Here is a 27,170-nt window from a genome sequence, read left to right as displayed (position 1 = left end):
GCTTTTATTGTCAGATATGTCCCCTTTTAATTTTGAGCCGAACAAGTCAGGTAAAGCATAGAAAATTGGAATTTACTACTAGCGCCCATGCATGTTACTCCCGCGGTTGTAATACGATACGATCCTCGGGGTGGGCGTGTGTGTGGGGGTGTGTGTGTATGTGTATCCATCCCGCACGCCGTGTAAAGTACTGTGCATACTGCATACATGTTCGACTAATATTTCCATCGTAATAATACGCCGGATCCATCGTTTTATTCAAAATCTCGGATTTTGACACTAACTACAGCACCTAAAGTCTTGATTTTTGCAGAGTAGGCCTATCTTTATTGACTTAAGTACATTACAATCATGTAAAAACCAGAATTAAAAAAAAAATTGAGGTCGTTCTCCTCAGCAAACTGGCTTTAAATGTAGATCTATAATTTTGAGTATTTCCTAGTATGTCATTGGTGGTATTTACCAATAAATGCCAATATTTCGCACCCGGTTAGTTGTGCCAAACATTCAAATATAGGCCTACTACCGGTATCAATCTGTATCAGTCCAAGTAAAATGATCTTCATCCATATGGCGTTGTCTTTTTAAAGACAATTTTGTTTAATTTGACTGGCCTATACTTTGAGCTATGTTTTGATGGATTTTGATCACGGAGCTTTAATATATCACAGCCAATATCTGTGAATATATAGACGTTTTATAAAGCTCCATGGTTTTGATTAAAACAAAAAAGGTCAAAGACCTTTTCGTCGATGCAAAGTCGATGGCACATCTAGCTTTCCGTAAGCTGTCGATGTCGGAGGGGAAAATACATTGCGTGTGACGTCATTTTGAATACCCCTGTTTGCATTTTGATAATCCATCCGCGTTATTCAGTGAAATTTTAGTAAATTTGAAACAAATCAGGTTAAATCCTTATAAATATTCTTAATATTTTAATTGCAGTCGTAAGTTTAATGTGTTGGGCTTAAAGAACTTCAGAGGTAACATCAAATTGTGAACTATTTTTTAACAAGTAGTAAATCGCCCTCTGCTACGTCATTTTTTGCAACATGCAATTATCATAGGAAGCCGACTCATTTTGTGAAGGTTGTTTCGCTCAAATGTTGCTGGAAAAAACCAAAATTTCCGCGATGACGGAATCAATTCAGAATTCTACTACAGGTAAGAAGACTTGATCATGTCAATATCTATCAATATATTAAAAGTATATGTTAAAATATCGTCAGATTTTATCCGTAATTCGTGTTTTATCTGTCCAGCAAGTGCTTGATGATGAGTACGTCGTGACGTTCATGAATGCGTTGTGTGTAGAAATTAAGCTTATCTCCGCATTGTCCATTGTAATCGGACTGCAATGACTGAACCGGCAAATTGCCGGTGCAAGGTGTATCGACATCATGATTATAAAGCCATGCACCCATAAGCCACATATGGGTCCTGTATTTAACGTAGACGTTCACGTTTGCATTTAAACGTGGCGTGGCGTAGGCCGTAGGGCGTAGCTAGCACAACGCCCAACTATTTTTTTTTATAGCTGAAACATTAAATTCTCGATCATGAGAGCCAACTTGGGTACGCACAGGTATTTGCATCGAGCGTACTACGCAAATAGTGAAATACCGGCGCTTACGGCGCAAACACAGCTTTTGATTGAGAATTGACCAATCACACGGTCGTTGCTACATGTATATAAAATAATAGTTTTTCGATCATGATGAGAGCTCAATAGACACGCAATAGACACGCAATGACAATTGCGTCGGCTTACAACGCCTACCACCATGACCACACACGCTTTGGCATGTTTGGGTAGCGCTGCATTTCCTGTGCGTGCACAATAGGGTGCATCAGATGCCCCTCATGTCAATGGATTCATCTGTCCCTAGTCTTAAAATGTACCTATTGTCACAAAACTAACATGTGCCAAGTTTGAATTAATTCGAGGTCGTCCTGATGGGCCACGAGAGCCTAAAGTTACAATGTGTGTTCCTATGTAGTAAAGTTCGTTGACCCCTGTACAATTCCAATTAGAAGCCGATCGAACAATTTAAAGTAGCTGCCATATCAAAACCGTTTGGATTTAGAAGCTCAAATCTTGGGAGCTAAGCGTACTGATAATCATCTTTGAATCTGTGATGAAAATCCATCTCAAAGAAATGACCGTGTGTGTTTTATTGTCAAAAGCGCCCCACAGTCCATATTCTTGGGAAAATCTATAATTTCTGTCTTAACCAAGTGCTATAATACTTTATTTCACACTGAAAGTTGTTAATATGTATTATATATTGATCTAAAGTTCAGAAAATCTGCTTTGTAAAAGTGTAATGATAACCAGGACATCAACATTTGTAAAATTTGAGGTAAAAATTACCACAAAATGCCTATTTCACTGAAATTTGTATCGAGGGCGCTTGTGCCAATTCCACACATGCTCATTTTGTTGGTGATTAATTTTTATCACCGATTCAAGATGATTATCAGTACTATAAGCGTTTAAAAGATTTGATTCTCTAAGTCCTAACGGTTTTGATATAGCAGCTACTTTTAATTGTTCGATCGGCTTCTAATTGGAATTGTACAGGGGTCAACGAACTTTACTACATAGGAACACACATTGTCACTTTAGGCTCTCGGTGGCCCCCCAGGACGACCTCCGAATTAATTCAAACTTGGCACATGTTAGTTTTGTGACAATAGGAACATTTTAAGACAAGGGACAGATGAATCCATTGACATGAGGGGCATCTGATGCACCCTAGTGCACAATCGATCGTGCTATCGTGTCATTCCACTAAACTAGCGACATTACGCAGTGCACGCAGTACATTCATGATCGAGAAACTATTATTTTAGCTATAGGCAAGGTTAAGGTTCGGTCATGCAGGTCGCTTGATTGTGTTATTTTCTGAAAAATGCATGAGCGCCGAAGGTACATCCTCTCATGATCGAGAATTTGTTACTTTGTCTATAGATGAAGCAACTTAGCAAGCCAAGGTTGCAGGCATGATGATCAATTTTCAGGTTTAAAAACCTGAATTCAGGCTTTTTTGTTGTCCAAATTTCCACACTTTCTTTCTTTAATTGAATTTCAGCCCGTTATTTTGGCCTTTTTAGCCCAATTTGAATTTCACATACTTTTTCAACAAGCGGCTAGGGGACGCAGGGGTAACCTTGTCAATCAAATACTTCATCTATTGTGTCCAATACTTAATCCGATAAGTGATCGATGTATATCGATAAATCAAAAAAGTAGGATCAAGATCATGGAATTAAGCTACGGCGGCGCGCTTTCGTACTTTACGAGGTGATTCAGCCAGGTAGGCCTACCTGGATTCAGCACTCAACAACAAGTTGTCATGACTTAATTTATTCTTTATGATTACGATTAAAAAAAACCAATAATAATAAAAATATAAACAAAATAATGATAATATTATATAAGGTATATAAGATTTTTTTATTAAAGAAATTAAACATTTTTTATCATTATCATATGAATTAAATAACGTTATGCATTATAAATATAGCATGACTATAGCTTGTCATAAAATGTAGGCCTAACTTGAATACAAATACCAATTCAATTTAGCAGAAAAAAACTAAGCACTTTAATAATTCTCAAATTGTTAATAGTACAAATAGGAATGCATCTTTTGAGTATAGGCCTAATACATATTTATTACCTAGTATTACAGTTTTGCAATATTATTTTTGTTATTATTTATATATTGTGTTATTCAATTTTGAATTATGTTCAATTATCCCAGGCTCCCAGCAAACACAAAAAGTTTTCGAGTTTTCGACATCATTCGCAAAAGGTTAGAAAAGGTTGCCAGAAAACGTTTAAATGTCGGGTTATATAAAGGTATGTAGGGCCTAAAGGGAATAAAACTTTTTCATAACATTCAAAAACATTTTTTGATAACTTACTGCAAATATTCTCAAACATACATTATTTAAGTGGTGACAAAATATTTGGCAAAAATGTTTGCAGAAAATATTTTTCAATAGGCCCCTAACATTTTGAAAACATTTAAAAATTATTTTTGTAGTGTGTTTCCATACAAAACGTTTTAAAATGTTTTATGACCTTTATTTAACCCGACATTTAATATTATTAAAACGTTTTTACCAAAACCGAAACCCCAAAATATAGGCCTAACCTGTTTAAAACGTTTTAAAAACGTTTTGTGTTTGCCGGGATGGCCTTTCAGACCTTCACATTAAAATGTAGATTACTTGCTAGCTTTATATTATAAATGGTCAATGATTTAATATAAAAGTTATTATTATTATCATTATTTATAACATTGTGATGATTTTTCATTATTATTATAAATTTTTATTTCATCATTTCAAATTGTAATATAATTTATTCCATGCATGCAGATTTATGCGCCCACGTTAAACTTGGTCAATTTCGCACCGTGGTCCTCTGGGGATAATTGCCTATCGATTTGATTGATCATGGACAGTGTTCGATTTACCACCTGCATACCTGCACCAGTGCATGTAACATTCCCTCTGTGCATGCAGCTTTTCACTACCTGCCTGCACGCGTATACGATTTAGCGCTAGCGACATGACAAGGCAATATACAAAAGTAAACAAGCAGTCAGTCCGATTTAGAAAAACCCAATCTATTTTTAGCGCAATATCCTGACTTCATTAGAAGGGCTGGCGCAAATCGCGCAATTGACAATTCCCGATACCCCTATCACGTGAGAACTGTCACTTTTTTTCATTGACTTCCCTAGTCTCCTACACAGCCAGTTTGCGTCGGTCTGATACTTGTCGATCCTAACGAACATTCGAGATGGCCACATACAGTCTGGTCCGAGACTATGACTTCCCTTAGAGGGGCTAGCGTAATGTGACGTCATCCACCAATTCCCGATACCCTCGCACATGTAGAAGCTGTCATTTTCATTTCATTGAAAAAAAGAACCGAATTTAAACCGTGGGAAATATTTGTTTACGTCACGGAAAATAATCATAATATGTCCAGCAAAAAGGAAATAGCTCAAAAACACTTGCATCATTCTGGAAATCGTGCACCTCGTCGTGACTAGTTCTAGAACAGATGAAGCCACAGCATCCAGTGTTTTGGCTAAGAAATCGGCAGTGATCGGCATAAATATGACAATGACAGTGGAGCCGGGAATATTATTACAAGCTTAACTGACAATGATCGTGATTCAATGTGATTTTATGTTTGCTTTAATTTTGGTGCATGCACACTTTTTGCTGTGCATGTAGAAATTTTGGGCTACATGCACCAGTGCAGGTAGGAAAAAATTTGTAAATCGGACACTGATCATGGATATAAACGTATTAGTGATGTCATAAGCATAGTATTACACCCTGCCCAATTTTGTGCCTATTTTTGCATTTTTCTCAAAAATTATAGCGGATTGGTGACAAGTAAGATATGTATATTATAGGGGCAAGGACTACAAGTACTGCACTGGAAATTTTATTTCAGCACAGACAACAGTTGTGGAGTTACAGTCAAAAATGAGGGAAAACCAATATTTGATCAATAAATCAATAACTACTTGCCTTGAGTTGCTGAAATTTCAGTGCAGTAGTTGTAGTCTTTGCCCCTATAATATACATATCTTACCCAGTAACAATGCGCTATAATTTTTGAGAAAAATGCAAAATAGGCACAAAATTGGCCAGGGGTGTAGTACCCTCTTAACTTTGGTGGACAATAGAATTTAACCATTGATTGACAAGGTTACCCCTGCGTCCCCTAGCCGCTTGTCTTTTTCAGGCTTTTTTTCAAACACTTCGGAATAAGCGCACAGGGAGCTGCTTGAGTTTGTATAAACTTCGCAACTTGCAAGATTGAATATTTAAGATTCACTGTATGCAAAGTAGAATGGTGAATAAAATATCAAGTCAGGCTAAGTAATGGAGATCTTAGTAGAAATGTTTTAAATGTTTTTTTTTTTTTTAAGCGTCTCACTAATTTTGACCATGGTTTATGCATCATTACAGGTTTGGCCGAATTGGCCCATAGAGAGTATCAGGGTGGAGACTATGACAATGCCGAAAAGCACTGTATGCAGCTGTGGCGCCAAGAACCAGATAATACTGGAGTTCTCTTGCTTCTAAGTTCCATTCATTTCCAGTGCAGGAAGCTTGACAGGTAATGTTTTTAAGAACTTTCTAACACTAGCAAAAAAAAATCATAAAGGTGTTTGCACTTTTTTTTTCTCCTTTTTTTTTTTTTTTTGATTGTAAAAATTTCTATCCCGATTCCTGAATGTGAAGTTAGCCTACAATGAACATCGAAATGTATACAAAACCAATAGATGAAAAGCAAATGTCATGAACCATGAATGAATCATTTATCATTTGAAAAAGAAACAATTTTGTTTTGTGTAACTTTCGTTACAAATATCATAAAATATTTTGAAAAACCAATGAATCAATCAAAAATAACCAAGCATTTATACATTTAACATGACATGCCTTCTCTCGCCGTCAACAGTCGCAATATGCAATCGAGGCCAAATAACATGCATGTATCATTAGTGTTAATCTGGTGAAAAAACAAACCTTAAACTTGGCCTTAAACTTTGTGCCCCTCAGTTCCTTCAGCACAGGCCTGAGGTTTGATTAAAAACATGAATTAAAAACTGGAAAGTAGAATGTGTCAGTCCCTGCCAAGTGCTTCAAGCTAGGAAGTGAGTGACCTTGATGTGTGTTTGTTATGAACTTTTCACAAACTATTTCTTGAAAGTGCATGTAATTTTTTACTGTGCTTGTTATTTTCAGGTCTGCTCATTTTAGCACTCTAGCTATCAAACAGAATCCCATGTTGGCAGAAGCATACTCGAATCTCGGCAATGTATTCAAGGAGAGGGGGCAGCTACAAGAAGCACTGGAGAATTACAGACATGCTGTGAGGCTGAAGCCTGATTTCATTGATGGTTACATCAACCGCTGCTGCAGCCCTGGTAGCTGTAGGAGACATGGAAGGGGCTGTGCAAGCATATGTCACAGCATTGCAGTACAACCCAGTAAGTCGCTCTCCTGAAGACAGGGCTCAAAATAAGGTGGGTCTGAGGGCCCATGGACGTCAAATTTGTGAGGGCCAAAAAAAATTAAAGAGTAGGGCACGGATGGCTTATTTTGAGGCCTGGAGAATACGCTTTGAACAGTAGGTTAATGTAGATTATAGATTCGGGCTCGCAAACATTTTTGAGGGCCTGCCAAAATATAAGATAAGATTGCCCTGTGTCGGCGTGAGAGACCAGATATTTATCTGTTCTTTCCCGATATTTTTTTTTTCAACTTCAGATATTTTTCTACACTTGTTGTGTACAAAGTATGTATTGTATGGTTTAAATAATTTCAGATTTTTTTTTAGCTAAAAACATATTTTTTCAAAGACACTCTCAGGCCTGCATATGGCACTCACAAATTTGGTGTAGGCATCCAGACCAGTTTTTAAGCTTGGATAGAGGCATCGGCCCAGGGCCTTGCGTCCAACCTCCTTAACAGATTCATCATAACTTACGGGATCGGATAGCGACGTTTGTACAGTAGGCCTATTTTTTTATGGGACATGATCACATGAGAGCACATCAGACACACCAAATTGCATTCTGAATATAAGGGATACATCCTTCTGATATCAAATAAATTAACGATATAGTACAAATTTTATGGCAAATTACTAAAATTGATATTTTTGACATTTAACGGTCCTCAAAGTAAATTTTAGAAATCTAATGAAATATTTTCCCATGGACAATAGTCCATCATTGGAAACATGGGAAGATATGAGCGAAAAAGAAAAGTCGTCATGATGGACGGTTATTCTTGTCATGGTATTGATAACATAAGTCAACTGTCATACCACACTGTTAAATAAGAAATATGGACTCTCCTATCAAAAAAAAAAAAAAAAAGAGTTCTTTATACAGGGATGTGAGAGTTCCTCTTTTCAGCTGATTTCCTCTTTTTTTGTTGCAAAAATTTACGCATTTTTCTTTTATTTTCAGCCCATATTTGGCGTTTTTACCCTGATTTTACGCTGTTTTTAGTGATTTTCCTCGTTTTTGGTCTGTGGCCTCTCACACCCCTGTTTATAGTGTCCGAATGAACGTCCGACCTAATGGAATAAACATCAATTGATTTTTTGACATGTAATTTGAGAATTTTTTTTTTTTCAAATTGTTTAAATCCTTTCATTTCTCTTCTGCAACAGGATCTGTATTGTGTGAGGAGTGACCTGGGCAACTTGTTGAAAGCACTGGGAAGACTTGATGAAGCCAAGGTAATGTATCCATATGGTGATTGCATGCACCAGTAGATCGATGAGAAATCATTGCACTGCATTGTCTATCTGCCACCACCACCCTTCAGTCAGGGCTTTTTTTTATAGGATCACCCCTCATTTCAGTCTTCAAACACTTCTCTCTTACTCCTTTCTGTTCAGATTGCATGTTTAAAAAAACAATCAAATAAACTACCTCATGTGTATAGAAATTTCTTCTTTTTTTTCAGCCAGAAAATTACTATCAAAATTAGAAACTTTTCTTCATCTATCTACAAATGATCATTTAAGAATTAAGTGATTTCTGTTATTCATTTTTTAATGCATTTATTTAGTACTTGATAGTGGTTGTGGGTGCTCTTACGGAGGTGTTTGTCCTTTCAGTACATTTTTGCATGTGATAGAAATTGAATGCAGGGCAAAGTTTTAAAATTAAAATTGTGCTGAACATAACATATTTTGGCTCTTGTTTTATAGTTGTTTCGGATTTTTAGCTCATTTCATAGTTGATATTTTTGGTGATCAAACAGCTGGCAACTTGTGTGCAACATTGACTGAAATTTTGTAATGTGATAACAACAGTACAAGATTGATACAGTTGCAAAACAATGTGATATATTTGATGTTTACCCGGGTGAAGAACTCGCCCGACAGATGCTCAAACTTATAGAGGTTTTCTGATTTTTCCAATTGTTGAATTGCTTGTGATATTGCCAGCGCTTGTCCCATTGCGTGCCGCTTTTTGCACACGCGTTCGCTCCCATTGCGCCGCTTTTTGCGTGCGTGTTGTTCCACATCCCTGCCATAATCGCACACTGTTAATGAAGTTGCAACAAGCGCTCGAAATATGCCGTGATGTAAAATGAGAGGTTGATGGTGTGGCTGGGTGGGAGTGGTGTGGAACGACAAATGATTACTACTAGCATGCGAATGCGTTTTGTGTGCGGAGACAGCATCTTATGTTCCAGTTCACCTTGCAGCTTCCAACAACTTGGAACAAGAGACCGGAGAACTCTAATAATAACTTGTTTCATTTTCTTACCACTTGAATTTCAATTGTATGTTCCAAGTGCACTGTGTTGCCATGCTTAAAGAATTTTAACCAAAAAGAGAAGAAAAAAATTCTCACCTTGACAATTTAGGTTCAGCACATTCTATTTGACATGTCGCTAACAATGTTTATGCCTGTAGTTTGGCCTCTGCTGTGTTGGCTCACATTGACATTAAGATGAGCCTTCTCCTCCCCGGTTTTCCCACAATTTGTCCTTGTTTTGTCTGCAGATATGTTTTGTACAAAAACACATGATTAATTAAACTTGTCTTCTTTTTTTTCTTATCTCTCATTATCTGATATCTTTTCCGTTAATCAAGGTATAGACCGACACGAGAAATGCCGTCTTGCAGGTTATTAAGATCATCTTTTAGACCTCGCCAGGACTGGTAGTACGTACATCATGCTGGTAACACTCTTGATGGGTTAGCGCTAGCTACGGTGATAGCCGTTCCTACTAAAGTCACAACCATTCTGTATGACCTTAAACATGTGGAGGTACTTGGCAAAAGCCAAATCCAGCTGGTTTGTAAATTCAAGTAGCATCATGTTAGTGGGACCCTCAGCTTGTTCACTGCAAATGGTGTTCAAGACTTGGATCAGTTTTGAAGCAGTAAAATTTGATGAAAAGTGAAAAGGAGGCAATGGGAAGATGGGGCATAAGTTTACTGAGGAAAAGGGAGAAAAGAAGATAATAACAGCTAGATTTGGAATATTGGCTTCATAGATAACTTTTTTGGTTTACTAGCCCCATATCAAGTGACTTGGCCTCTAAACCTGCGTGTGCGCTTACCAAAAACGCAAGTAAACGAGGGTGTGTAACTGGCGCGCGTGCGTGAAACGATGGTGGCGTGCAAGCGACTAACCTCGGCAACGTGCGCTGCGGCTGCGCGCGCGGCGCCTACGGCATATAATTGCGCTCACTTGCTTAGGGTTGTGCCCAGTGTTCGCTCTAAGCTCTCCTTGCTATTGACAAAAAAATGCAATCCCACTTATGTACAGAAACTCGAGACCAATTATTGTTGTTGGTAAGTTACAAGATTCCATACATTGATGCATATTTTTAATAATATACATTTAGCAAAAGTTTGGCAATTGTATTTGAGAGCATAGGGGGTGCATTGTTGTAGACAGCTGCGTGCGTATATTCCGTTTCATTTTTTCTTGCAGACAGTTGCAGGTGTGAAAGTACACCTTCCCCCTTGAGTGATGTGCGCAGGTTTTGATTCATTCATCACAGTTGACAGCACAAGAGTACTGGTACATAAGAAAGTTGTGGGTGTAGCAATTGTTCTGTCTGCTCAGGACTGAATTGGGTTTTGAATTGCGAGACGTGTCATAAATTTAAAAAAAATTGATCTCTGGTGCCTTCTCTCTGATAATGGAATGAAGCCTTTGACAGCTGCGCTGCTCTTTGCTTCCTGCGTGCGTCGAGCTATGGGTGCGAGGCTGCGATTTTTGTGCGTTGCTTGCTGCATTAGGTGCGCCGCTGCCATCGATGCGCTGCTGCCTTAGGTGCGCTGCCGGCTTGCGTGCTACTGCTGCTGCCAGCGTGCAACTGCGTGGTTGCGGCCAGCTGCAGCGTTACTTGTCTCCTTGGCTCTGCAACATTCTGGTTGCTTTGCATCCTGCTGTAATACAAAATTACACGTAGTTAATGTGTAATCCAATCACGATATCAATCTGGAGTGAAGAGCAAGTTATTAATTGATATCATCAACAAAACAAAGGAAAGGATGTAGGTGACTAGAATGTTGCTTGGCCTAGGCGACACGGTTACACACTCATCGTTTTACTGTACATATCGCCTCGATGAGATTAGACTAATTCGTTTTCTTTTCTCTTATCCTGTTTGTCCTTTTCTGTCTGTCTTGTCTTGATTGTCCTACATGTTATTTTTGTATTTTTATGTTGGGCCTCTTGTTTGCCCACTTGGTCTGACTATCCCACTCCCTTTCCTTTCCGGATGAGTAGGCATGTTACTTGAAGGCTATCGAGACACAACCAAACTTTGCAGTTGCATGGAGTAATCTTGGCTGTGTGTTCAATGCACAAGGAGAGATATGGCTAGCGATTCACCATTTTGAAAAGGTAAGCATCATTTTAGTAAGTGATTATATCCTCATATAGGTATTGTAATAAGGGTTGTCTGTTTGGAATAAATAGCGGGGTATAATGAGAGAGCTTGACAGGTAACCAGACTTAAGAGGGTGTGATGGGTGGGTGTTGACTAACTCATTAGAAGTCTGCACTACGCATGTACTTGTGTTATGCTTTGTAGTGATGATTGAATTAACTTGGGTTCAATTGGGTTGTGCGCCATAGCGCGACCGACTAGCGGTACCCATGTTCTGCGCCGTTGTTACAAGATCGCGCTCTGAAGTTCTGAAAATATACTCGGTCAAAAGGTCAATTAGAACACAACTTCGCAGGAATATGCAGATTCACCTTTACCACTAAAGGTAGCCGAGTCTTGCATATTGGATTTTCCACAGGATTCACAGTAATTTTCATCTGAGGTGGGACTGGACCGGACCTTTTTTGGTGTGCCATGACTTCATTAGCACCCCAGGCACTTGAACCTGCCATTTTCGGGGGGGGGGGGAGTTTTAAATAACAACATTTACCAATAGGGATTTATAAATGTGCTGTTGCTTATTAATTGTCATAACGGTGATCTTTTTTCAGGCTGTGACATTGGATCCCAACTTTTTGGATGCTTACATCAACTTGGGCAATGTGTTGAAGGAAGCCCGCATATTTGACAGGGCAGTAGCCGGGTATTTAAGAGCGCTTCAACTGAGCCCGAACCATGCAGTGGTCCATGGAAACCTAGCCTGTGTGTACTATGAACAAGGGTTGATAGATCTAGCCATTGATACATACAGGAGAGCCATCGAGTTACAACCACATTTCCCAGATGCGTACTGCAATTTGGCAAATGCACTCAAGGAACAAGGAAAAGTAAGTTGTTATGACATAATTACTGTGGTGACATTTTATCAAGATATTTGATTGAACAGCAAATGATATTACCATACTGATATCTTTATTGTTCAGACTTGACACATTGTCATCACGAGTGTGACTCTGAGACCCAGCGTGTTGGACATTCACTTAATCCGGAAAACAGTGGCATGATCGATCAGAACATGAGTTTTTACCAGGTTCGCTGTTGCAAATAAGACAAGCAGAAAAAGTGATCCGCCTGGGAATCAAACCCGGGATCAAACCCTGGACCTCAGGTTTACGAGACCTGTGCCTTAACACTCGGCCACGGAAGCTTCATGATTAGGCTGGTTGAAATTTGAATCTATATAAGCGGTCACTTTATCTCCTCTTTCACCTAATTCACTTAATTACCCATGAATGGCTCATTAACAATTGGTGCAAAAAAAAAAAAAGTTCGAGGGGAACAACATTGTGAATGTCATGCTTGATGCACAGCTCAAAAGAGCCCTATCATTACCCGGATTCAGTTGATGCACGCTGCACCTTGGTCACAGGTATGGCAACCTGTACATATTAAAACCCAAGAAAGGATATTTTGATTAAATTTTGGTGCACTGTATTCGCTCACAGAAATTATGCTTAACTGATTTTCATTGTTTGCAACTTTCAGGTCAGAGAAGCAGAAGAATCGTACAACAAAGCCCTTACACTATGTCCAACACACGCCGATTCACTCAACAATCTCGCAAATATCAAGAGAGAACAAGGAAACACAGAGGAAGCCATCCGACTCTACGCCAAGGCACTAGACGTATTCCCGGAGTTTGCCGCAGCCCATTCAAATCTCGCCAGTGTATTACAACAGCAGGGCAAATTACAGGAAGCGCTGATGCACTACAAGGAGGCCATTAGGATAGCACCGACCTTTGCCGATGCCTACTCAAATATGGGCAACACATTGAAAGAAATGCAGGACATCCAGGGGCGTTGCAATGTTATCAGAGGGCCATCCAGATCAATCCTGCGCTTGCTGATGCTCACAGCAACCTGGCTTCCATTCACAAGGTTTGTTTTGATTTGTTTTCATCATTGTGAGAGATAATAACTTTCCTTGAAGTGAGTGAGAGACCAGAGAGTACTAACCAAGTGTAGTGTTACATTGTATTGCATTTAAGGCTGGCATTTTCGGTCGGGTAAACGGGTACCCGCCTGAGATTACATTACCAGGTTAGGAAATACCCTCCCGGGTACCTGAAATTAAAAAAAAAAAAAAAATTTGTTTTTTTTTTTTTTTTTTTTAAGTTTTTTATTTTTCGTTTTGTAGTTTCCATGGACCTAGACCTAAATGCTAGGATCATTCATGGTTGACCTTAAAAAAAAAAAAAAAAAAAAAAATCAAGATATTTTGTTATTTTTAATATGAAAATTGATAATTTGTATTCATGTCATAGTCTATTAATGATTTCAAAATGCATTCAAATTCAATACATCTTGAAATCATTAATAGACTATGACATGAATACAAATTATCAATTTTCATATAAAAATAACAAAATATCTTGAAATTGTTTTTTTTTTTTTTTTTTTAGGTCAACCATGAATGATCCTGGCATTTAGGTTCAGGTCCAGAGACACTACAAAACCGAAAAAATAAAAACTTAAAAAAAAAAATTTTTTTTTTTTTTTTTTTATTTCAGGTACCCTGGTTACCTGCCTGAAAATTGCGGCGGGTACCCAGGTACAAAATTACCCGAAAATGCCAGGCCTAATTGCATTGTATTGTTATATGTACAGACCAAATAAATGGTGTGTTTAAACCAGAGAGTAGATAGAGAAGACCACATAGAATACAGATACAGACTATAACAGAATGTTACATAATTTAAACTGTACTCAGTCCCCTACTCCCCTTATTCTGCATAATCAAGAAACTTTCAGAACTGAATAGAGTACTGTTTGTTAATGGCAGTGGACCTCAACATGATTATTGATCTACTACTGATAACTACATAGTGTGAAGTCAATGTGCTCATTAATTGATAATGATACCTGTGCAAACTTAGTGGTTACTCCAAATAAACAGTGAATGATTAACTGTTACTTTGTATTTTCTTCTGGACAGGATTCAGGTAACATCCCAGAGGCAATTACTTCCTACAGAACAGCATTGAAACTCAAACCAGACTTCCCAGATGCATACTGTAATCTTGCACATTGTCTACAGGTCAGTATTATATTTTAAGAGACTTGAACTAGGATTGCAGTTGGGCACACTTGTCAGAAGATCATGGGCTGGAGTAATAATATCAAGCTGTACATGTGAGATTGCTGAATCTTGTGGCAACTAGCTTAGAAGTAAAGCTCTAATTGCCCACTTATTGATAATAGGTTGGTTTCCCAGGGTAGACCATAATCTACACTCTTGTGATCAGGTAACTGTCAAGCTTTTGCAATACTTGGCCAACTGTCGATTACCAGTTAGTGGTCCACCGTATCATCTCGCCCTGCTCACAGGACTAAAATTATTACCATTTAACTTAGGTACCGAGAAATATATGATTTTGTTGGTATCGTTTGTGACATTTTGTACTTTTTGTTTGTTTTAGATTGTATGTGACTGGACAGACTATGAAATGAGGATGAAACGTTTGGTAGCGATAGTCGCTGACCAGTTAGAAAAGAATCGCCTGCCTTCAGTACACCCACATCACAGCATGCTGTACCCGTTGTCTCATGCCTTCCGTAAAGCGATCGCTGGCAGACATGGCAACTTGTGTCTAGAAAAGGTAGGTATTTCAGGGCTGTAATTTGCCAGGATATTTGGATTTAAATAAAAGATGTCTTTCTCTTTCCCAGGTGGTGCTCCACAGAAGAAGAGGAATTACCCATTCCACACTGACCTGCAATCGCAATGGAGACCTCCATACAGCAACATTGCGTGTCGTGATTTATTTTTGTATTAAGTTAGATTTCAAAGTTTTGCTAAATAAATATAAAAGGGCAAAAAACAGCAACCTAGACCAATACTGTATGTTAGTAAACAAATATGACGTATCATTGTTATTAATCCATGCATGGTGTTGCAGGATCCCGTCCTGGTTTAACTTGCAATCAGTGATGGCCATTAAACTCATGCTAAAGTAAATTGTCATCTCAGAACCATTGTTAAGCCTTTGATAGTTGGCCCAGCACTGAATGAGATGGCACAACTCTGTCATTGAAAGCGCATTGACCTATTCCATTTGAATTCTATACATAGCCCCTTACAGGAGGACTTGCCCTGAAATCTTTCACACAGTGAGTATGTATTACAAATTGAGTTGCCTGAATGGGTGACTCAATATAGACCTTTTTCTGATGACGTCACCTAATCGATATTGGGGTCTGAGATGTAAACAAACAACACATGCGTTTCTCACGTGTCCACGGTGTAAAAACACCAAATACTGCGTATTTTCTCCTCTGTTTTGTCACTTCCATAAAATAATTGTTCAAACGGGATCTGTATACTAGTTACCTTTGTTCCAGTTTGTTTTGATGCCATAAAATACAAAAGATACAGCAAAACAGCGATGCTATTTAAAATTCAATGTTTGTTTTGTTTCACAATTTTGTTTACTTTTTACACCGTGAAGAACTAAACGCGTACTGCGAGCTGGAAATTCCGCTCAGGACGCCTAGCGTGGCGCAAAGTTGGTCGCGCGCGGTATTTGCGTTTGGGTGCTGATGACTCGAATGCTGGACCCCAATATCGATTGATTGGTGACGTCTGAGAAAAAGGTCTATATGAAGTCTACACTCTCATGTGTGAAAGATTGTGATCATGTCTTACGGTGGTATTATGGATCTCAAATGGAACAGCCCATTATGTTCATTTGTATGCAAGCCGAGAAGTTGGCAATTCTCTCATGAGCCATTTCTAATTTACCTCCCTTTATGCACAGATCAATGTTCTTCACAAGCCACAGTACCCGTACCCCAAAGATTTATCGGCAAGCAATGGCAAGCTTAGGATAGGTTACGTCAGCTCTGATTTTGGAAACCACCCAACCTCTCATCTCATGCAAAGTGTTCCAGGCAAACACAACTTGGATCAAGTAGAGGTAAGAGTTACAATTTGTCTGATTGTGTTTTCATTTTCAGTAAAATAATTACTTTTACATTATATTATACTTATTACCCAATACTGTATGTTAGTAAACAAATATGACATACCAGTGTTATTAATCCACGCATGGTGTTGCAGGATCCCGTCCTGGTTTAACTTGCAATCAGTGATGGCCATTAAACTCATGCTAAAGTAAATTGTCATCTCAGAACCATTGTTAAGCCTTTGATAGTTGGCCCAGCACTGAATGAGATGGCACAAAGTAGTAAAAGTAGTCTGGTTTAGAACCTTGACAAGAATCTACGTGTTTGACTCTTTGATCTGTGACTGCCATTTCTGTGTTTAGCCCTCTAGTGGTGTCCCAACAATTGAATTCGCACAGGACTTTTGCTGCAACAATTGGCAGATTGTGTAATCGTTATAATAAGCGGTTATTAAGCATACTATGTTTGATATATAGTTACTTGAAGTTGTTGCTCTATACTACACATTAGTTTGTATATAAACTTAACATTGATGGACCATGCGATGTTAATATTTTGCACTTACGGAAGCGTGTGTTTTTGCAATTTCAGATTTTCTGTTATGCTCTCAGTCCTGATGACAGAACCACATTCCGTTCTAAAGTTGCAAGAGAAGCAGTGCATCTCATCGACCTGTCGGAGCTTCCATGTAATGGTAAAGCCGCCGATAAAATCAACTCAGATGGCATACACATACTTGTCAACATGAATGGATATACCAAGGGAGCAAGAAATGAAATCTTTGCCCTCAGGCCGGCACCCGTACAGGTAAGGTGTAACTCGCATCAAGTTGATGCCTAAATTGGAAAGTACTGGACGGACATGATCTGGACTAAAAGGCTGCAGTCTGGCAGGAAATATCACCGGACATCTGCTGGAGTGGTGGAAAAGGGTAGACTAGTACAAATAGGCACATGGAATGGAATGCTAGACTTCTGCTAACTGAAATTACACATGTTATGGGGAAATTGCAATTGAAGACCAGTTTGAAAACAGTTTTAAAGATGTGTTCCAATGGTCAGAAATGTTTTATCTCATACTTAAAAAATAATCCTTGATTGAATTATCAATATATTCCATGGTTATTTGTAGCTCGTTGTCCATTCAAATTGTGATTTTGTTTCATAGAAAAATTGTTAACACTTACATTCACTTTGTCACATAAACAAAAATTCAAGTATAGTTTCAAAAACTCGGAAGAATTGGAAATGCAGACAACACTTTCACGGAAGCCCTCTGTAAACCAAATTGAGAGAGGAATCGGAGGATGGAGTGATCTAAATGAATGTCTTCCAAGGTTGATAGTAAAAATAGACTGGAGTTGTACACAATATTTCATCTGTTTGTACTATTTTTTTCTTTGCACATGTAGGCTATGTGGTTGGGCTACCCAGGTACAAGTGGCGCCCCGTTTATGGACTACATCGTCACCGATGGCACCACTTCACCAGTTGAACTTGCCAATCAGTACTCCGAGAAGCTGGCATTCATGAGGGACACATTTTTCATAGGAGATCATTGGAACATGTTCCCTCATCTAAGCGAGAAAATCATCTTGGAAAACAAGGATGGTGTGAAGAAGAAACATTGCTGTGATCAACACGGTGAATGTGAACAGCTTCCTGGAGAAGATCCCGGCTGTTGATCAGGTATGTGGCATGTTGTGTATTCACTGCAAGGTCAGAATTTTGTTCCACGGCGGGAATCAATACCGATTCTTGCAGAGTGAAGTTGTGGGAATCTTTCAATTGTTGCCAATCATCTTCAGTGTAAACTTCCAAAGTTTTGAGAATCAACTTTGATTCAAGCAAATGTTTACGAGAATTGATTCTCGCCAAACTTTTGACCCTGCAGTGTGGTAACACTCTCGTCTCTGACTGGCTGCTGATGCGATCTGTTAATGTAGTTAAGTCATAGAACTACACATCGTACAGCAATATAGTTTAGGAATCATTCAGGCCGCGACAATAAAGTAGCAAAGTTTTCTTCCCATTTGTGTAACAAAGCATGCATTTAAATTGAATGGCAATTTGAATGTTTCTGTTACTTGCAGTTGGTGATAAGCGGAGAAGACAACGAGGGTCACCCGCCAATCAAAGTTCCCGTCTTAGATTCGTCTGCATCAGTGGCACTCAACAACATGGTGAGCCAAGGTCAACTTCACGTCAGCATCAATGGAATATCCATTGTCAATGGATTGGCTGTTAATCAGGTAAGCATTCTACACGGCTGTCTGTCCTCTTTGGATACGCTAAGCAGTCTTGTCCGCAGTACAGTTTTCAGTGACCAGTTTGGTCGCGGAAATCTGTGACTATCATAGAGCGCCACCTGTTGTCCACACACAGCAAACAAGTTTCGGATGCCATGTTGGAATTTCTGGTCACTTTATTCAGTGACCAGTCTTTCACAGGTCATAGTTTACAGTGACCGTTTCCTTGTTTAAGCCCAACTTCAAAAATAAGGATCAATCGTAAAAAACAGATTCAGTCACAGGTCATTGTTTACAGTGACCGTTTCCTTGCTAAAGCCCAACTTGAAAAATTAGGATTGATCGTAAAAAACTGATCTGAAAAAAATGACGCTGAAATGTGGAAGTTCAAGATTTATTCTACCACAAACACATTAAATTGTTATTAAAATTGAACATCTTTCTTGGTTTTTAATGCCTGAGACAACAAAGCTTCATTGACCCAAAATTACCAGTTTTTGTCAATTTGAGACTTCTAGATATATTTCCCAAATATGATGGCAAGTGTGTACTGTAAGTTGTCAGCTATACAATTGCATTGCATTTTGGGGTATTTCTAGCCGAAGCGGTGTATAAATACACACATTTTCGGTTCCGTGGGTGGAATCTAGTATTGTAGATGGTGCTCTATGATTACGGCGCCCACACTGGTCTCTGAAAACTGACACGGACAAGACTGCTAAGTAACTGAAACTTGTGCTTTCACAATTTGTTGATTTTGATTCTGACAACTAATATGTGTATTATTGCATGGGTTTTATTGCATTAGCATGAAACCTTATTGGGGTGCAATCTATTTATGGCATTCAGAAGTTGCAGTAGCAAATGGATTAGATTCAGGGTGGTGGAGGTCAGTGAAAGGAGAGCAAGACACATGTTGACAATGGGTTTATGGAGGCTTAGATTGAGGTGCTAGGATTATCAGTGGGTCAAACTAAACTGGAGGAAATGGGCATATTTTGGCACAGGTATTTTCTGAAGTTTAAACCTTCCATTTGGGAAAGGCAAATTTAAACCAGACTGGCTTATAATTAATATCACCTGCCCAAACTACGGGATGGAAGAGTGTAGTAAAGAACAATTTTTGAGAATTGACATGACATGATATAACATTCTTCAGAACTGTGACTCGCTTTGTAATTCTCAGAAACCAGGCTTTTCTTCATCCCGGAATGATCCCGATTACTTCATGCCTTGGGATGCCAAGAATGAGGTAAAAATGAAGCGAGAGTGAAGATGATGATAAAAACAAATCTAAACCAAGGTTGCAATAGTCGATCAAGTCTTATAATGTCAAGAACGGAACAAAGCAAAAAAGCTATCCAAAAAAACAACAACAAAAAATAAACTGCAATTTAGTTATGTTATTGAGACTATCGGGAAAACGTTACACTCATGCTTGGCACTGGCGAGGAAGAAATCCCTACAAACTTGACCTATTCAATAAATGTTCTCACAATGCGTACTAGTTCGTTGTTCATGTTCTCTAGTTGTGGTACATCGGATTTTTCTTCTATTGATTAGGTAGGTAGCATCTAGGCATTTAGTACTTGGCAATCATGAAATGGCTGCTAGGGACCTGGGATATATGATTGTTGCTTATCAGCAGGACCCAACAAATTTCAAAGTGCAAAATCCCGCTTTGCTCAGAGTAATAAGATTAGTTTCTGGGCAATTTGACTTCAAATTTCAGCAGAATTGCTTTCTACCATTTTGCTCGGGAAAAATGATATGATGGCCCTGAATGTAAGCCTTGGGTCAAACACAGTTCTTCATACCTGTGATACTGTGAAAACTAAATGCAATTTCCAGGCGCGATTGGCTATTTTCCGCGATATTTGCTATTTTTTGCTTCAGTTTGCTCTTTTTTCCGCACTAAATCTTTGGGCCTTGCTTATCAATCAATAAAGGATTCCAAAACAGATCGATTATGCAACTAATTAGAAGTGCCTTGCACCAGTGAGGTGTCATCAACTTGGCTCAGTATACTACAGGTTTGGCTTTTTGCTCATGTTGTTGTTGTTGCACACAGTCTTGCCTAGGTTCATATGTTATAGTGGCTATGTAGCCTGTTGACTACAGGGTACGAAATAAGCAGGCGCCAGGGGCAATTTTGGCCCTGCTGAACCTGCAAATTATGCCCCTGGTTCCCATGAAAATCTTCATGACCAGGGGCAATTTTTGATTGAAAATTGCCCCAGGTTACTAGGGCACAGTCATCTTCAGAACAGCAAAATATTCATTTTGTTTGCTCTGCATTTACCCCAGGTTGCTGTGAAATGATTGCTCTTGATTGAAGACAAATACGCATGAACCAGGGGCAATTTTCAAAAGAAAAGTTGTCCCTGCTGAAAAGTTGCTCCTGCTTTAGGTCTTATTTCGATCCCTGGTTGACTAATTGCATGAAATAATATCAATGTTTTATGTCTTAATGCTTTATTTTACTTGGGGACATGTGTATTTCTTGGGCAATAAATCTTTGATTAGTGACTGTCCTGTCAATTCAATATATACATGAGGACACTTCAACACTTCTCACATACTATATATGGCCGGCCTACCTGGGAAGTGGTTTGACAGAATGCGCTGACATAGATTCATATGACTGCTTTCCACCCAACGTGCAATTTCTGGGTCCTCTTTAGCAACTTTCAACATAACCTCTTTTAAATCTGAGAGGTTTTGAGCCCGTGTGACCCCTCGGGTACCAGGCACGCGCACGGCCAGACCTTGCCACAGGGGTCTACCTTGGCCGGCCAAGCTTTCCGTCACCATATGACTGTCCGCATTATGGCGTAATTGCATCACATGGAATACCCTCGGTTAGGGTTAACACACAAATTTCTGCCTTGTCAATAAGAGGTGAGAATCCCTGTTTGTTCTACCCCAAGTCACTGATCAATTAACAGTCCTCCCTGTCACACAATGCAATATCTAGCCAGCTGTGCAGGACATTATTTTTTTTTCACATAAATGTGCCAGTGAATATCTTGAGCTGTGTATCTGATCGTAAGACTGCATAAAAAAAATTTCCTGATCATGCGACCATGTCCTTCTCAAAAGTTCTTGGCCCTGAAATAGAGCCGGGGTCAAATTATGTTTGAAACTTGCTCTGATATGATAATTAGTTGATTTTGATTACATGTTAGTACCAACCAAGATGCTTGTTACCATAAACATGGTTAAACATCCAACCTATTATAGCAGGGCCATGCAAAGAGGGAATGTGAAGATGCTCTGTTGTGGTTCAAGCAGGCGTGTGAGAGACCAGATATTTATCGGTTTTCAAATATTTTTTTTCAACTTCCAGATATTTTTCTACACTTGTTGTGTACAAAAGTATGTATGGTTTAAATAATTTCAGATTTTTTAAAGCTAAAAATTGATATTTTTCAAAGACACTCTCAGGCCTGGGTTCAAGCAGCAAGGTGAGCACAGAAAATTTTAATCTGAACCATATTGGTAATTGACCGTTGTGGATTTTGGTCCTTGTCTAGAAATACGAAAAAGTTGCCCTTCATTCCCCCTTCCCTCCAGCCCTCGAATTAAGGATCTGAAGGGGCACGGCAACTTTTTTAGGGCAAGTTGATAATTGCCTTGGATTTTCACTGAAAAGGCAAGGCAGCACAACAGTTTGTAATATTTCAAGAGGGCATCATGGCAACTGTTGAAAATTTGAGAAGGGCACCAAGGCAATTTCTCAAAAGTGAAGAAAACACACACAAACATAGATAGATTATTTTATAATGAAGGGCCAGGGCTGGGGCACCAATGGCAACTTCATTAGAGGGCACGGCAAGTGACTGCCTTGGGTAAAGGACATATTTTGAGGGCATTACGGCAGTGGGGTTGGGCACCCACGGCAATATGCCATGGGTGCTGTGGGTTAATTCTAGGGCTGCTTCCCTCCACATTGGTTGATATCGACCATTGAAGCCTCAATTCTGGAGCTGTTCAAAGACAATTCATGAAGCTTGCTATGTACTATTATCATTGCGTAGATTCAACCCAAGGCTGCCACTGGCGAGGAAGTGCCGACTTCTCCGTTGATTACAACAAGATCCATGTATGGCCTGCCTGATGATGCTATCGTGTACTGTAACTTCAATCAGCTCTACAAGATTGACCCTGCGACACTACAGATGTTGGTCTCGGTAAGTATTGACTCTGTAGTATGTGGTTGTTACCTCTGTCACCAATTTCACTGAGTCAAGAACCAAAGTGAAGGCTCAAAGACTATATAAGTGGAGTGTTGGAACTAGCGCAACAATTTATATTTGACAACATGTTCTTTTACTTTGAGTAATATTCTCAAGGATGAAAAGTTGAGGGTTGTTGACCCTTTGTTTGGGACCAGTGAAGTTGCTGACTTCTGTAAGTTGGTCCATGGATAACCAATGATAGGTAATGGCGAGTCAAGCACACAAAAACACATCAAGGATCAATTTATAAATGATTCAAAAGGAGCAAGGTAAAACGCAGACAAAGTACAGGAGACAAGAAACAACAATATTAGGCACAGAAGTAGGTTGCGTTTGATAGCCAAAAATTACGATGCCTGAAGTGTCAATCCTGCAAAAAGACGGGCTGACAAGAATTGAGTAAACTAGTTAAACTGGTCTTCAAAATATTAAATCAAACTGCAAAAACTGCATGTTGTTGTTGAAGTTCAAATTCAAGTTAAAACAAATAGCAAGTTCAAATTGAACTGTTAGTAAGCTCACTGCATAACAAGTTGTGTCTTCACACCATGGGAGCAGGCTTACTACTGCTGTCATTAGGAAAGCCCATCTTCTCACTCAATGAGAGGTATTACATGAAAACAGTCCTAGAGGAGTTTAATTGAACTGGAGGTTTGCACTTGCTCACCCACAGATTATCCAGAGAGTTCCCAACAGTGTGTTGTGGCTTCTGCGCTTCCCCGCCACTGGAGAACCCCACCTTGCTGATGCAGCAGCTCAACTTGGTATGCCAGCAGGAAGACTAATCTTCTCACCGGTTGCCTCCAAAGAAGAGCATGTGCGACGAGGCCAGCTAGCCGATGTCTGTTTGGATACCCCGCTGTGCAATGGACACACAACTGGCATGGATGTACTTTGGGCAGGCACACCCATGGTCACACTGCCTGGTAAGTCCAATCTCTACATAAACTTGGTAGTAAATGAAAACCCAGGGTATAAGGTGACATGGGGCAGTACAATTTTTGAGACCCTTGTTAATTTGTACTAAGCATTGTATAGGTTTGTAAATTGATGCAACAAAGCATGATCCAGTGCTCTGGAGTGAACTTGGCTGCTTATTGTTGCAGAGCCTGATTGAAAACAAAACGCCGGATATTTGCAAATGTAGTACATGCATGGGGGGGTCAACATTGAGTGTGCAGGCAACTGTCAGCAGCACCATTGAGCATCTAATATTGCGTAGTGGTCGTGTACAACATTTAATGTGCAAGAATCGTGCATGGTGGGCTTGCGGTAGTGATCCAGGATATGTGATGGCAGGGTAATGACAGTATGCATACCTTGCCTACTGCTGAAGGGGCCGATCCCTGCATTTTGCTTATGTATTGTACTTTTTTTCTCCAGGCGAAACCTTGGCTTCTCGTGTGGCAGCCTCGCAATTGGAGACTCTTGGATGTCCAGAACTTGTAGCACATTCAAAACAAGAGTATGAAGATGTAGCCGTCAGACTTGGAAATGATTCTAGCTAGTAAGTTACAATTCCCAGTGTGTATTTAGTTTTTTTTAGATTTTTATTTTTTTTTCGCGGATTTGGAGAGTCCCTGGACCTCTCATCAAGTGCTACCATCATTTAAAAAAAAAATTAAAAAAAAAAATTTGGAAAAAAGTTACCAAAAAAGTTTGTATCCAAATGGGACTGATTTGTAACTTGTGTTCACTGCATAGTCTATTGAAGATATAAAAATGTATTGGTTTTGTACACAAGTCTATATCTTAGATAGATTTTGAAGTGAACACAAGTTACAAATTGGTCCCAAAAATGTCAAAAAACGCAATTGGAGCCAAAATACGCAAATTGCGGCGCAAATAACGCAATTGTGTATTCTTAGCAGCCCTATCCTAATGAAATCACATTTTGTAGGTAATAGTTAATGGCAAGTGGATAAAAGAGATTTGAATGAGCCATGGGAGATTGAAGAGGGATTTTGTGCTGTGTAGTTGCAAAAGCACATAAAGTAAACACGCAAGATTCAAACTTGGAAGTATGGTTTTATTCTCTATTGCACAAGACTGATGATGATGCAGGCGTACAGGTGACCAGCAATTTTTTACCGAGAGCACTTACGATTTTGGCCCAGTAAAAATTTGATTTGGTGCACAAGAACTTGTGATTCTCTATATTATAGTTTGTACCCACATCCATATCCTTCTTCCAAGGTATCTAATGGATGAAAGGAGTACATTGGATACTTGGTAATGAATTTGAGTGGGTTCATATTAAAACTTGTCTAGTGAACTTGACTATGGTGTATGCCATATGGTTAGTAGTATGGAAACTGAAATAGTCCGTTCTAACTTAAAAGTACCTAGTGTGAAAGGTCACTAAATCTGAAAGGGATGTCTGTCAATTACGTTGACAGAAATTTGATTAAATGGTACATTTGATGGTGGGTACAGTTATTACGACAGGACGCCCGCTAACCTGGTTTGCTGTTTTAATGGTACCAGTCAATTGGAGGAATATTTTGAGCCAAATTTTAGGGCAAAATACTTCATTTGGCGCACCTGCTTTTTAGTGAGTCAACACCGGTGATCATTAACCTGGATATTGTCTTTGAATTCTTTGCAGTTTGCGCAACGTCCGAGCCAAGGTGTGGCGAAAGAGAATCGACTCACCGCTGTTTAACGTGAAGACATACACCAACAACTTGGAGAGACTCTTGTGGGAGATGTGGAGGAGACATGAGAGAGGCGAGGGCTGCGATCACATCACACACTTGGCCAGGAAGCAACAACACCACAATGCACAAATCATCACCAATGGCTATCCTGAAACCACCAAAAACTGAAGAGTTCATGAGTCATCACCGATGGCTATCATGAAACCACCAAAAACTGAAGAGTGAATGTGTGTTCATGAGTCATCACCGATGGCTATCATGAAACCACCAAAAACTGAAGAATTCATGTGTTCACAAGTCATCCGCGATGGCGATACATGTACCCTGAAACCACCAAAAACTGACGAATGAATATTATATGAATCATAATATGTGGAATCATATGTTGGTTTAAAGACTAGTATGTATGTGTCCTCTCCCTCCTCAAGATATAATCTGTGAGAGAGAGAGATAAGTGGTAGAGTGTTTTGTTTCAATAAGGAGACCACACAGCCCTTGTAAGCCAACAGAAGACAGTATCTACAGCATATCACATTGACTATAATGATATTAACCCACTCTTTGCTTGATATTATATAATTATGCTCTGGTTCATGATTGTAAAGATTGTGACAGATGGACAGAGCAAGCGGTAACTTCATATCAGTATTAACTGTATTAACAATATTAGCTGGCTGGTCGCTGCTGTGTAAAAGAAGGGACAGATTATACACAATGTAGCTTTGCAGTCAAGGGTGAAAATAAGAAATGATGAACCAGGGGCTCCTTTTTACACAAAATGGCCCCTGGTTCAGTTCATTCAACACAGAACCAGGGGCCACTTCTAATCAACAAGGGGCCAATATTGTTCTGGATAAGTTCATCCTGCATTAATGGCTATGGAATTGAATTTTTGGGTGTAGTGACCAGGGCCAGTTTCTGAAGAAAAGTGTCCCCTGGTCAGCTTAAATTTAGATGGGACCAGGGGCCATTTAATGGTTTCTGGGGGCTAAACGGCTCCCGTCTCCCACTTATTTTCACCCTTGTTTGCAGTGATTGGTATTTTACAGCCATGCTCATGTAATGAAAATGCCATTGTGCACTACTTCATTAACCCCCATTTCCAGTATGTATTAGTGCGATTGCTGAAAACTTTTATTACCATGTGTATGTATTGGTATATATTGATGTAAACCACTATGATTCTTGTACACATCCTTGAGTAGCATGAAGTGTTACAAAGTATGTATAATGTACAAAAGAGTATTTGTCCGATATTATCTCGAATTATGTCAGAAAGTTTTTTGCTTGTTCAGTGACTTTGTCAGTGTGCGAACATGATGGTGTTATTTATATCTAACTTTATATTTTGTGCTTGATACGTGGAGAATTTATAATAATTATTAACAAGCTTTTATGAATAGAATGTTAGGAGAATAGGTATTTCAATGGAAACTCGATCGGGTGTATCAGTAACGATGAATGAAAGCTTGTACATATGATGTTAAGTGATGAATGAAAGGAAATTTGAATTTTGTAGGTGCCAATCATGAATGCGTTTATGTAAATAAGAGAGAGCGTTCACTAGTTGTTATTTATATGAGTTTCAAACCATTTTTGATCGTTCTATTAATTAACAATTCAATTG

General features: G+C 39.1%; 1 protein-coding gene across 1 annotated transcript; it reads left to right on the top strand.

Annotated features, from left to right (window-relative positions):
- Positions 1 to 1,033: 1,033 nt before the first annotated feature.
- Positions 1,034 to 26,269, top strand: LOC140160841 (UDP-N-acetylglucosamine--peptide N-acetylglucosaminyltransferase 110 kDa subunit-like). Its single transcript, XM_072184158.1, is given in 21 exon segments — positions 1,034 to 1,164; positions 6,010 to 6,160; positions 6,793 to 6,958; positions 6,960 to 7,037; positions 8,231 to 8,299; positions 11,325 to 11,441; positions 12,039 to 12,314; positions 12,973 to 13,285; positions 13,288 to 13,367; positions 14,425 to 14,526; positions 14,909 to 15,088; positions 16,247 to 16,405; positions 16,986 to 17,201; positions 17,806 to 18,008; positions 18,010 to 18,082; positions 18,487 to 18,645; positions 19,829 to 19,894; positions 22,683 to 22,835; positions 23,557 to 23,809; positions 24,267 to 24,390; positions 25,492 to 26,269. Coding segments are annotated over 21 exon segments (3,219 nt in total). The 5' UTR covers positions 1,034 to 1,103; the 3' UTR covers positions 25,712 to 26,269.
- Positions 26,270 to 27,170: the final 901 nt, after the last annotated feature.

Source organism: Amphiura filiformis, chromosome 9 (genome assembly GCF_039555335.1).
Source record: "Amphiura filiformis chromosome 9, Afil_fr2py, whole genome shotgun sequence".
NCBI classification, from domain to species: domain Eukaryota; kingdom Metazoa; phylum Echinodermata; class Ophiuroidea; order Amphilepidida; family Amphiuridae; genus Amphiura; species Amphiura filiformis.
Note: the sequence above shows the minus strand (reverse complement) of the source record. Positions and strands in the feature narration are given on the sequence as shown.